Source organism: Triturus cristatus, chromosome 11, assembly GCF_964204655.1.
Source record: "Triturus cristatus chromosome 11, aTriCri1.1, whole genome shotgun sequence".
Lineage (NCBI taxonomy): Eukaryota > Metazoa > Chordata > Amphibia > Caudata > Salamandridae > Triturus > Triturus cristatus.
Window position 1 is genome coordinate 859,208,630 of NC_140594.1, and position 14,096 is coordinate 859,222,725.

The 14,096-nt window shown below is 43.5% G+C and overlaps 1 protein-coding gene across 3 annotated transcripts in view; it reads right to left on the reverse strand.

Moving 5' to 3' along the window:
* Nucleotides 1-14,096, reverse strand: part of SNORC (secondary ossification center associated regulator of chondrocyte maturation) — a 308,685-nt gene that overhangs the window by 46,922 nt on the left and 247,667 nt on the right. For 2 of the 3 annotated variants that reach the window (XM_085634695.1, XM_085634696.1), the window contains exon 2: nucleotides 6,941-7,108. In XM_085634695.1, the coding sequence (XP_085490821.1) occupies nucleotides 6,941-7,108 (168 nt within the window). Of the gene's footprint in view, nucleotides 1-6,940; nucleotides 7,112-14,096 lie in introns of all 3 variants that reach the window. The other variant, XM_085634694.1, reaches the window with a different exon arrangement.

The window sequence follows — 14,096 nt, forward strand, 5'->3', positions numbered from 1 at the left end:
AATGATGTGGATTTATCAGATTTCATAAAAGGCCCGATTGGCCCCAGGCCTAAACGATGGATATATGCAGTTTATAGTGAAATTTGGAAAATGTCTCAAATTGAAGCCGCTTCACGTTTAAGGGCTATAGACCAAGCTAATCTTGAAAAAGTTCTTGCTGTGGTAGATAACAGTATTAATACCCTTTCTTCCAGGATATACACCTTGGACAATATTGTTTCTTCCGTTGTTGATATTGTACAGAATGATGTATCTGTGTTATATCATGGTCAGAACCAATTGCGCTCTATTATGCAGTTAGCATGGACCTTGCAAACGCTTAAAATGGGTGGCGTGCCATGGGACTATGTAAACGCGTCCTCTTTGTTTTTGCCGCAGTGGGATGTCGGTGCCGCATGCACATGATTTCCTGCAACAAAGTTACATCGAGTGCCACGCCAGGTTGCCCACCGATGGTGCTGGAAGCACCCATCATTAATGAGCATGTGTGCTCTTTTTAATTGCTTAACTGGATGGCGTCTACCTTTTCAGATGATGACAATGATTTCCTGTTGGAAGCTGTCGCCACTTTTGGCGCTTACACACTGATGGATTGATTATACCAGGCCCCAGACATTTTTTTTTATTTTTTTTATTTTTCCCACTCCATTTCATTATTTCAGGATACTTTTAATACTAAATAACTGCAAATATCTCACCCTATTGACATTCTTCACTTCCTGGTCGCACAAGCTCTTGTTGCTCAGACTTTTTGAACTCTGTGTTCTAGTTCGATCACGGTGTGTAGGACTGCCCAAGGGAAGGGTGTCGTGAGGTTTAAGGGTGCCAGCGGACGTTGCTAAGTTAGCATTAGTTAATGTTTTGCATCACCACCATCTTGCCGCTTATTCACACAACACTATATGCCTTGGGTACCGTAAACACCTCTGCTTGTGCTGCTTCACATGGGAACTGTCTGCCTTTCACTATTCCGGTTGTGCTCTGTGTTCTAGTCTGTACATCGTGTTCAAGGATAGAAAACAACTTTACTGGTTAATCGGCTTTGGTCCGTCCCCACACACATATAGACATAACATGGAACACAGCTGCGCTTACTGACTTTTCGGGTGTTTTTTATATGGCACGAGATGCAAGTTAACAACACTTGGGAGAAAACCTTTCCAGAGGAAGAGCTGTGCTTGTCCGGAGATGTAAATCCTATCATCTAAGACTTGAGGTAGGGGTTTCTGCTGTCCAAGCCCAGAGGTCTTCCACTTATACAATAAACATAGCTTGTAGCACGGGGAGGGTGGTAAAGCGCTATAAGGCTTCATCCACTGTCATTATAATATGCTGTCCCCGTTCATATTATATGGAATTGTAACTATACTGATTATATTGTTTTGATGCATTTCTTTGCTAATGCTAGCACGTGTACTGCATTACAGAGCTTGTTAGTTGAAATAAACATTTTAGACTATACAGTGTCTCTGGTTACTCACATTGTGACAAGTATGAGTATCTAAACGAAAGAGTGTCTTGTTCCCACGAAGTCTGAGAGGCCTTGAGTCACATGTTCTAGGATATCCAATCATTGGTAGCTCCGCTGTAGTACGGAGAACGAATGGGATACTATAGCTAGCCAGATAGGGGTTCTGGGCACTGAGGCGTCTTTTTGGTACACCACAATACACCGAAGTCCTGGTTTCCTGTGCATAGTTCTGTGTATGTGCAGAATCCCTGCAAAAGTACAATAGAACCAACTCAACCATACCAGTTAGGTTCAAGAACAATGTACAGTGCTGAGAGAGATACCCTCAAGGTGTTGATGATACTGTTTGCACTGTGAATGATGGTTTTGTCTGTCTTGTGGTGTATGTACACCTCTTGGTGGCCCTAAATACAACTACATTTATTGTATGTACTTAGAAAACAGGTGATACTCCGAAATAGATTGTGTTATTTGACATGACCCCATTGTGATATCTGACATGATATCTTTAAAGTTTTACGTAGTTATGATGTAAACTTATATTAAACTTCTGTAACGTAATATCAAAAAGTATTTGGAATGCCAACCGGGTGAGGAAAAAAGTTGAAAGCCTTCAGCAGCCTGCGTTTGAACCAGTATTTAGGAATTTAGGGGTTCCTTTTCATGCTCTTTCACTGCTTGTGTAGGCGGGAGCATTCGTTTTTCGGTAGTTTTACTGTATAGCTTTCCCGGGTAACCCCTCTGTCCCATCACTAAGTGATCCACCCTGTATGCTGGCTCATCTCTATCCGCAAATAGCCAATCGTTAATTGTTACCATCTGTGAGGCCCAATAATATTTTTTAATGTCTGGAATTGCCAGACGCCTTCATAAACACTTCTTTGGAGTTTGGTTCACTATCCCTGAGCCTCCCCCATCCCAGAGGAGTCCCTTCAACTCACTATCCACTTCTCTAAAAAACCTGTCTGGTATCTTGTATGGAGTATTTTGTAGGACAAATAGGATGCGCGGTAGTGTCATCATTGTAAAGAGCTCTGCTCTTCCCATCAAGGAGATCGGTAGGCTCCTCCTATGCGCCACACTTCTTTTCAGGCGCTCCAGTTGGGTCATCACGTTTTCCTCTATGAATTCTGAATCTGTCTGTGTTATAGTAATGCCTAAATCTTAGAATTTTTCTTTAATCGGCAGGGGTAGAACCCCATTCGTGAGTCCGAAAAGCAGTAATTTGCTTGTTTTATATACGTCAGCTTGTGTGGGCTTTACTTCCTCTTCTTGTGACTGTCCCTCCCCGGGAGCATGGGTCCATTACTTGTGTTCTTACACTGCTTGATAATGTAGCTCTTCTTCTGTTGCTATTTGGCCTGATTCCAGGGATTTGGAAGGGTGTGGCCCAGTATGCTTACTCTTTAAGCAACAGATACCAATTTGCAAGGTTGGATATCTCTGTATGCTCTTAGCATATCCTTTCCTGTAGAGTGCTTGGGGATCTCTACTTACTCACACATTTAGTAACACAAATACGAATCACTGAGTGTTGTTCTACATCACCATTATGTTGACATGGCTCAATGTGAAAATGGCACTCGGCTCTATGCATCACGCCAAGACTGCATCTTGGATCCAACATCTTTTCTAGACAAACTGGATAACGCATCTCTCTTTGAAAGAGAGACTGAATTCCTCCTTAATTCTTCTCTGGTACATCCAGCCGTCGGATCTATGTCTGGCTTGCTCTATTAAACCTCTTGAAATATCTCCCAAAATTGTCACCTCTCTACAATTCATCTTTGATTTTCAAACCTCAATAGAACCTCATATTGGAAAAACTCTAGGTCGTCCCACTACTATTGACAGTCTCTGTAAACCTAACACAGGCTGCTGAATGCTTACAACTTTCCTCCTCACCCAAATAGCCTAGCATGTACTTGATATGATGTGGCATAAGTTTAATACAAGTTTACATCATAACTACTCAGCACTTTAAGATGTAAGGTCAGATATCACAATGGGAGGCATGTCCAATACCGTTGACTATTTCGAGATCTCGCCCTTTTTTTTTAGGTGCAAACAATAAATGTAGTTGAGCTTTTTGTCCTACATATTTTCCGGCACATTTTGCATATAGTTCATCAAATGTACATAAAGAAGAGTCTACCCATGCTTAGCCCGTTTCATGTACACTCTGCCACAGTTACTTAACAGCAAAAGGAGAAGAGAACTCAGTGATCATAAAAATCAGAAAATATTTCAATACACAGAGCCATCAAACTCGTACTAAATAATCGTAGTAATTCAACACAACTGGCCAGCCAATCCTGATTCAAGCACAAAACTCCTGTTTGCGCCTGAATCGATATTATAAGTGATGCGCCAATAGCATACCCCTCAGGTGTTTGCTCCCATGGCATGCATAAGGTAAACTGTGGGAGCAAGCAGAGTGTGCACCTCACAACAGGATTAAACATGCATTATTAGCAGCACCTGGTCCCTGACTCCGCGGTGCGATACCTAGAACAGAGAAGAACACCTAATAAATACCACAGTCAGGGGTCCTTGTACTTATTGACAATTAACACCCGGAATTGTTATTAATCAGCCAGAAAGAGAAACTTGATTGTGCAGACGCAAGACTGTTGTACCTCAATGGTGTCGATTTTACCATTCCATTAACGCATTCTTCTCAGCCAATGGTAGGGTGTGAAATATGACAGTTCCACAGTACTCTTGCAGATACGAGGAACTGCGAGAATGCCACTCCAGTGCTCTACGTGCATAGAGCTAGTACTGTGAAGATCTGGGTCACTGGAGGTCCAAATGTCCATCATTTAATTCCCGCCTTTTAAAAATGGCAACAGCTTTGATACAAAATGCTTTCTATATGTGCTGCAGAAGGCAGCACATGTAGAAAGAGGAAAAATCGAGAACTAAAGATATTTCTCCACGTTACACCTCACCTGGCAAGGCGTAGCATTTTGATGCATGCCCAGGTGTATCGCTGATGGTAAGTCTGAGAATGCGCCACCCATGGAACGCCTCCCTGGGACAGAGTACGCAAGGTAGCGATTTGTGCTGCCTTGCGTTACCCCAGATTTCTCAAGCCCTGCAGGGCCACACAAGGTGGCTTTGCATTGCTTGATAAGTCTCACTTAGGTTTTGTGATGCTCTTGCGCACCCCCTTGCATGATACAAGGGTAACACAAAACCTTGATAAATCTGGCCCCAAGTATATATAAGTATTATAGGCAACAAAAATGTTTCGACCAATAGGATAAATTGTAAGTATCTTTACTGTTTCTGGAAAAGCTGTGTATTTTGAATAATCAATTGTAAATTAAAACTTAAGTATAAGGCAAAAGTTACTACAAACACTTAGCCCTGTAGATAATCCCTGTAGATATTGTTCCTATATTCCTATTTTTGCTGCCAGCTGTTTCAATATGAATATCAAGATAATAAATTCTCACCTGTGTGTCTAAAGATTGTTCATAAAGAAGTTCATGGTAAATGTGATAATATGCTCTATGCCTTTTAGGTTTTTCTTCCACTCTTTACAAGTATTTTATCAATAAAATAGTGCTAGCCTAAAACAGCACGTGAACAAAGTGTATTGGATAATATCGGAATTTCTTCAAAATGTTGCTTGAAGATATTAACCTCTATGTGGGGCATAATTGACAACCGTCAAAGTGTCTCCCTTTTAAAAATGAAAGTGTCTACACCTGTAGAACGAGAGATACCCCAAATGTGATATTGAGTATGCCTGGTCAGAGTTCGCGGAGTTCCGCATAAATTCAGCCGAACTACGCGAAGTTTCACAAGTGGTGGAGTGCGTTAGAGCACGCCATTTGCGCTGATTTTTAGCGCTGGCTGTTTGTCCCGCGTTGGAAAATCAGCACGAATGGCATCATTAGAAGTGCAAGAGGGCGCTGCTTGTTTCTACTACACGAATAGATTTTCTACTCAAGCGGCAGTTTCCTCAATGCGAGCAGTAACGACCATTCGCTATAGCCCGCATTGAGAAATCATCAGCCAGGATAGCATGAATCCAGTGGCACAGTGAGCCCGGGACCCTTGTCTGGGCATACCCGGCACACTTAGGGCGGAAATGCAAAAGACACAAAATTGATGGCCGGAATGCAGAACAAATTAAAACATTCACCCCCAGTCAAGAGACCTGGGTTAAATCCATCATTCTTTTGCTCACCTTGCCACCCCAGACACTGGATTCAAGCTATCCTGGCTGATGAGGAGTGAAACTCCTAAACCGGTCCTAGGATGCTTGTTTCCGGTTCAGGGAGGACCTGGCTTGGCAGTTCAGGCTGGACTGTTCCCATGAGGCACTGGGTCAATAATGATCTGTATATGGCTAGGTCTAAACTGGCAGGCCACAATACAAAACATAGGCATTGCTACTGCCATGGCAGCGGTTGCATCCTAATACCTATGGTAAGACCGCCGACAGCCTATCCGGCGGTCCCATTTCCAGAAGGGTGGCGGTCGGAGGAAAGTCCGACTGCCATCCTAATCAGCCCCATAGTGATGAATGTGTCAACTTTGACATAATTTGGCTGCAAAATGGATTACGTCCAGAAAAAAGGTAATTGGTCAGTTCCACTCTAAAACCATCATTAGGTCAATGTCAGTTGACATCACGTTCTGTTGACTTTTAACACCACTCTCTAGGTCTGGCGTTACCCAGGATCTTTTGAGTTTACGACATTTGTAGGTATAATATACTTACTTATAGGGTCATTCAACTAGCTCTATTCATCCATAGGCTTGTTGGTGTGGAATTCACATTTTTCTCCTCTCCTCTACGGAGTACACCATGGGGTGACGGGTGAACCCGCTCCAACAATTGGCTAGCTTCACTTTAATTCACTGAATTCTGCACTTTCACAAGGAGCACATCTAACACACAGTAATTCCCTTCAGTGCTTGGACTACTATGGCGTTATGTTCTTTTTGAGACCAAAACATATATATATTTTTAATCTGTGTTTTCTTTTGGATTGATGATGGCACAGCAACTTCCTCAACAAAGAACTTTTGGAAACACTATGTAAAAAAACACACTGACAAAGCCAAAAGGCTGGAAGCTAATGCTAGACCTGCTGTCTCTGACAATGCTTGTTATTGTAAATGTGGGCTTCAACACGACGAGGGGATTCTGTGGGAAATTGAGGTAGCAGCTTGATGAAAATACATTTCTGACAGAGTTACTGTCCAGTCTAAAAGTGTGATGAATATTTTAGTGAGTGCTTTTGATTTCTCTCTCACTCTCCAGGACTTAGACCTGTACCTTTGCTATTATTTTCACATAATCAATCATTTTCACCGTATGAATCCGTGCAAACCAATGTTCTCCTTCATTAGTCGTACCCAGGGTTTCATTACTTCCTATTTTATCACCTCACATACATACAAATAAGGCTGCCAGCAAGTGATCTCACAGCCTGGGGTACATACCATCTCCATTTTCCAGCAGGTGGGTGGTGTCCTCTATGTTGCTGTCAGCGGTGTAGGGTGGGGCGCCTGTCATTTCTGAGTGCGCTGTTGTAGGTCCAATGGGGCCTGCTCCAGATGGAATTTCGGGGGGTTCATTCCACAGCGTAGGAGACGGGTCCTGTGGGTATTCTGCTGGAAGACACAGTGCGTACATTGTAATTTATACTGGTATTAGAAAGGTGCAGACCTTCTAAAAATGTTTTATCTCCACCTGTACCTACTGAAGGATCTACCATCTGATGCATAATTTACAGACGAGTTCTGAATTGAATCTAAATGAGATTTCCCAGACTTCCTGACTGGATGTCGACATTTTGAAAGTGCTCATGCCCCAAGGAAAGTAAGGTGACGCTACTCCCATGGCACAGCACCAATGCCAAGCCCCCTATGGTGTAAAGAAATGGGATCTACCAGGGCAGGAACAGTGCAAATACCCCAGGACTCGAAGCAAGACCAGTGCTAATAACCTATAATGACCAGGTTGTGCACGGAATTCCACTGCCCAATGAAACAAGCCACAAAAAATGGGCATATTAAGCAATATTCCCATGCGTAACTAGTAATTTCCACAAAATGACACATTATGTGGCTCACCCATGGCCTGTTGTCAGCCCTTATAGATGTGAACTAGAGCATGTGTCTCGAGTACAAGGCTGAAGCAAGTTGCTCATGTTTGAGACAAGGTGCAATGCTTCATGTCATGCTAAAACGCCATTTTTGTAACAGGTGTGGTCGGAGACATCATCAATGGGCAACTCTCTGAAAATATGATACACTGCAATTGTTGAAGGCCCTAGACTGCCCTGCCCAATCAAACGGTGCCAGTGTGTGTCCCACGATATCAGATTCCTTCACATCGCCTGGTGAAAAGTTGATGTCAAACGGTGGAAAAGGAGGCGAGCTGGAAACCCCTGCACTGTGAGGGTTTCTAACTCATCTTTGGAGTTTTTGTACAGACAGTGTTCTTTACAGGTTTTGTGAATGCCCCAGGACATCAACAGAATCCTCAGCCAGCTATTGCTTTTTTTTTTTTTTTTTTTTTAACTCAGCAGGTCTACTTCTCCCTACTCAAATGTGTGACCTTTTACAAAATAGACAACTAGCAAGATACACGTGCCCTATGTCACCGAGCAACAAGCTATGGCACTGAAAATGCTACTATTCAGTAAAATGTCATACTGAGCATGGGAAACTATTGCATTTCAAGGTCCATTGTTCCTGACGTTGAGGCACTAACATCAGATAGCATTGCTCCTAATTTGACTTTACCTTTGCAGGAAAACGTTGATTGACAGGAAATATTTAGAAGAGAATGTTGTCAGTCTAATAATGTCTGCTTTTACATAGGGAGCATTGGGGTTGATTGACTGTTTGACAATTCGACAGAAGCTTAAAGGCCGGTGTCTAGGAGTTGCTGTGGTCTGGTTTTTAGGTCAAGTCTACGAGACAGCACAGCTATGTGGTAAAAAAAGCCCTTTTGTCAATTTTCCAAGAACTTATATTTGGCTTAGAGAACATGCATTGCTTACTGCTGGTTGGCTTTATTGTTACTTTCCTTTGCTTGTTTCTTATTGGATAGTTTGCCTTGTCCATCTTGTGTTTGTCCCTCCCCTGGAGTACAGCCTATTTACTTGCATCTGTTCACTCCTATTCTCACTTTCAGGGAACTACTTTTTTTCTTTCTTAATCACTCCATATGAGTTCATGTGTTTGCCAGTTGTCTCTCTTGTGTGTTTCTCTCCCCTGCACTCCGTCTTGTTCTGTGCTCCCCTTCTCTTGTGCTCCGTTTTGCTCTCACTCGCTCATGTGCTTCACTCCTTCCCCTGTGCCGGCTGTCTCTCATGTGTTGCATTTCCCCTCCTTCCGCCCATTCCCCAGGGTTCCAGTTTCTCCACTGCCCAACATTCCTATTTTTTTAATTACATTTCAAAAAACATTTTATACCTACAACAGCTCTGTTGCACTACTACCTTTTTATTTTATTTACAGAACCGTTTCGGATTGGTAAATTAAAAAAAAAAAAGATAGACACTTCATTTTGGTGGTGCGAGGATATACAATTGTGGTCTATGTGCCTTTTAGTTTTTTTCTTTTTTAATTCATGCTTTCAGCATCAGCATTTTTGCTGATGCTGTACAAGGACAACAGACATTGGTAGAGCCAATAGGTCTCAAAGGCAAGACTTAGGAGCTTTGCAAAGGCTTGCTTTTTTTGAATTGCTGAGTTTGGGCAGCTCGATATACCTGGGCCAATTTGGCAATGGCTGAGCTGGCCCAGGGAAATGGGGCTTGAGAAAGGAAATCAGTTTATGATGCTCGTGACACCACTAAAAGCCAGAGGGGATGATCGTCAATAACAAAACAATGACAATGAGCCTATTTGGTGGGCACAGCACTAAGTGTGCTTGTCCTGCTTCCATTGCATTCTGGGCTCATAATGATCTTTGTAATGTTTAGGTCATCGTCTCATTTTCGGAAGTAAATCATTTTCAATTGTAATTTTAATTTTATTATTATTCAAAATATCATTATTGTTAATCATTTACTTGATACAGCTGACGAACATTGGCAACGTCAATAGTTCTGGCTTGTTCTAGTCATAGGTCAATAGTCTTGTTATATTCCTGGATGCAATACCAAAGCCTCAGAGGCATCCAAATACTGCTCAGGTGGTCTGATGTGTGAAGCCATACATTAGATTTTGTATGTTTTAAGCCACACCTGTAATTAGATAGGCCACACCTCTTGGAAAGGATTCCCTGTTAAACTTCTTTGGCCATGCCCCGTTTAGAGGCCACCCCACATTTTTCATCGCACCTAAAGCACTGATGGGCTGCAATGATGTGCCTGAAGCGCAGAGGCTTCTCTGTGCTTTAAAGGGCAGCTAACAAAGGAGCAGAGAAGTAGGAAAGATAAGGCAGCACTCGACTCTCAATGGGTAAGAGGGCGCAAAGAGCAATCTCTGACTCTACGTAGAAGAGTCTCTCATTTCCGGTTTAGTGGTCTTTCACTCCTAGTAGAAAGGCCACACCCTTCCAATAGGTTTCTCATTCCTGATGTCCTGTGGGGCACCTTAAGTCAGACAGTTCTGGCTTTTTTACTAAGAGCACCTTGCATTCGTTGATTCATCATTTCACTTTTTAACACTTTAAGCATATTTTTTTTAATCCCACAGTCGAAAGTGCTGTTATCAGTACAGCCATGACTAGCTGAAATTGTCATTCATGATGTCTCAGTGAACTAATTCATCCTCTCCTGAAATACATGTTTGACCTCCTGGCCATAGACGCGAAACTCATTGAGCCCAGTCATCCTTCTGAGGTTGATAACATGAGTACCATTGAGTTCAGTAACAATAAACACCTGTTATTCAGCACAAAGATACTAGAAGGGGTAAATGTACGCTTACAATACACGTCTTATCCTATCTTATGCCTTTCTATTGAATGGCCTCTCACCGCCAGTAGATGGGGCCACTCATTTCCCATAGAGCGGCAACTCAATCACGATACAGGAGACTCTCAACCCATATAGGATCTGATTAGGAGTCGGCGGAGCAGTATCGCAAGTGGAGATACCGCTCCATCTGATTCCAAAGAGGCCAGTGTTTCCAGATCTGATATTACTGGGTCCACAATTTTGACCTGAAGCGCTGAACCTAGGTTTATTGGGTGTGAATCTACATCTGGTGAAACCTGGCGCTCTGCTTACAAGGCAGTGGCTGCGGGTAGAGACGCAGCTTAGCTCCAGCACGACCAGTCCGAGCAGGAGGAGGGAAACGGAGAGTACCCCACTCCTGACTCACAAGATCCTGTCCCAGGCCTCCAGACTCCACCACTCAGCAGCCATTGGATCTTGGGTGAGAGGCAGAGGAGACGCCCCTTGACTCCAGTCAACACAAGAGGGGTGAAAGCCAAAGCTCCTCTCAATTTGCAGGAGAGTGTCCGCACCCTTCTGATTCCCCTAAGCCTCCCTCACCATGAACGTCAAACACTCTGAGCTAGAGAAAGAGGCCAGGTGAGAAAACAACCAAGCCCAGCATTATAGGCCCCCGGGGAAAGCAGTGCAATGGGCCCTGCCTACGCAACCCCTCACAGTAATGAAAAATGTTTAACAGAAAATCAGTGTTACATTCTGGTCTGCATGGGGGCCCTATGCTTGTGGGGCACCCAGGCAACTGCCCAGTGAGCCCATTCGTTGAGACGGCACTGAGTCCAGTCCCAAGCTATCACTGACCACTCTCACATAGCAGCAATACCAGAGGGAGAGAGCACGGCACCAGGGTAGAAGCAGTGGGCAAGGGCTGGTAGGGCCAACAGTAACACCACCAGGAGCATCAACTGCTCCCCATTATTATTCGCTAGACCTGGGAGACCCTTGACCGCTATCTGAGCCTCCCTGCTCAGAGCCGGTGGTAGACAAACATTAAGGGGAGAATGAACTTCCAGAAACAGTCATTCTGGTGAGGAGAAGTCCAACTCAGCTCTGTATCCTTCAACTCTTAGGTGTATAAAGGCTTCACGCTACTCACAGCGAGGCTGCTCACTCCTCATTGGTCACTACCCACTCAGCAGCCTTTTACAACCTGGAGGAAACTCACTTCTAATTGAATGGTCTCTACTCCACATAATCTGACCTTTTGTTCCACAAAGAGCGACCCCCACACCCTGAGTAGAAGCCCCTCACTTCCCATTGAGTCATTCTCAGTTCCCATAACTTGCAAAAAGATGCTCAACCCTGAAAGATGTTTCTTTCTTCTCTGGGGTTCCCTGTATTTCCCATTTTAGTTGTTTCAGATCTCTAACAATAACGAGGAACCAGCACTAAACGCTCCCAGTGCAGAGTGCTAGTCCAAAGTGCTCCCGTGCATCCACTACCAGGGTCATGCCTCGCATTTCATAGCTCTAAGCATTACCCTACTCTGTTTTATTATGTGACATTTCATTGTTATCAGGAACTAAAAAGTTACCAATGAGGTCTCTATTTTTGTGCGAAACAGTAATTGTACTGATTTTTGTTATTGCAATTATCTTTATTTTGGTTCCTTATGTCCTTAACCTTAAATTAATCCAGCTTTCCCCACCAGGATTTTTAGTTCACTCATAGGAGATGGTGTGAAGTTTGCTTTCAGTTACAATGTAAAACTCACTTTATTGCACATAATCTATGAGTTAACATAGAATAGTGCCCTGACTTGCATGTGCTCTCGGCACTGTTGTGCCTTTGTATCTCAGTCATGATCTGGTTGTGCCCCCTTGCACACACAGCTATGCCAATGCACCTCAATTTTGAAATATATGTGCAACCCTAACCATGACCTGCATATAACCTATGTATGCACAGCTCTGCCAGCATACCTCAAACCTGACCTGCGCATATTCAGTCTATGCATATATTGCCACAATAAAGAAAAGGGAGTTGGAGGATAGGAAGGTAGGTTTTTGCCTCCTGTTACAATATATCTATCAAAAGGGATCCAAAAGGATCCTGATAAAGCCTACCTAAAAAATAGGTGCTCTATAATTAGTAGAGTCCTATACTAGAAAAAACACTTGTTTTTCTAGAGTCCCCTCACTCACCTAGGGTTACCCCAGGGTGACATGCTTCGTCATAGGGGTCCTCCCAGGCATCTACTGTCTGGGGCGTGCTACAACTTGGCGGAATACGCAGGAGCACTTTTTTATTTTAAACTATGTGTAGTGATGTGCTGTGTGGAGTGAAAAGTGAAATAGATCAATAAAAATTACCTGGATAGTGAGCCCTAATTTTATTCTGCTCTTATCCGGTAAATGTACATTAAAATGGGGCTAGTAGTAGAGAACAGTAACCATTATGTGAAACTGTCCCTAGTTACTTGGTCGACATGTTTCGTGGTTACCCCAACCACTTCATCAGGACCACACAAGGACCAGCCTTGTGTGTACCACTCCGTGTCTTTACAGACAAACAAATACATTTGTACTTTTTGCAACCGATTTGGTTTGCTAAATACATACGATTCCCATGTTACAAGGATTTCTTAGATGCATAGGGTCGTAGTTTTTTTATGGAGGTGTAATTCTACTCCATGGTGTTGCTGGGGCAGGGAGGCTCTAGATATTTGTCTAGATAGGACCATCAATGCTGATGGTCCTATCTAGTAGATGCCTGGGAGGACCCCTATGATGAAGCATGTCACCCTGGGGTAACCCTAGGTGAGTGAGGGGACTCTAGAAAAACAAGTGTTTTTTCTAGTATAGGACTCTACTAATTATAGAGCACCTATTTTTTAGGTAGGCATTATCAGGATCCTTTTGGATCCCTTTTGATAGAGATATGCATATATTGCTACATCAGTGTACCTTAACCATTACCCAAACATACCTAGTGCACGTGTAGCTCTGCCACTGTTCCTCAAAGTTGACCTGCACATACCCTGTGAATGCACACCTCTGCCATGTACCGCAGATTGCCCTGAATATAGGGATATGCAGAGATAGCTGCCAGTGCTTTTCAGTGCTGTCCTGCAGTTGCTATGCACACACTATGCTCTACTCTTGTACGCCAATTGTGGTGTGAAGATGCCCCTGTGCACACACAACTCCACCAGTATAGTTAATTCCCAATATACATGTACAATGTGCACATAGCTCTACTGATGCGCTTGCTTAATTTGAGCCGGTGGTTTCCGGTGCTCAGTACTGGCACTTCATTGGTTTCAAGTGCTCAGCACCGGCACTTAATTGTCACCACCGCACTTAGGACAGTCTGCCACATGGTGACGCTGATCTTCTAATTCAGAGATGAGCAGAACAACGGTTGTTTATGAATACAATATATATAAAAATTGATAATACCTGCCTCCCCAGACATTCCTTTAGGTTTGGGGACCTGGAATAATCTGAACTGTCGCACTTGCAGGCATGAGAGATGGTTAGTAGTTGTTGTGGCAGCGATGACAGGGGCGATGGGTGGTGCAAGCTGCAGTGGCCTCCTGGTCAGGGCCCTGGCACTCATTATTTTACAAAATAAGCACTGATCTGCAAATACACTAGTCACAAAAAGCTTACCTCACTCACGACCTGCACGTAGATGCCACGCTCCCAGTGCACCTCTGTCCTGACCATTCTATACCCTGT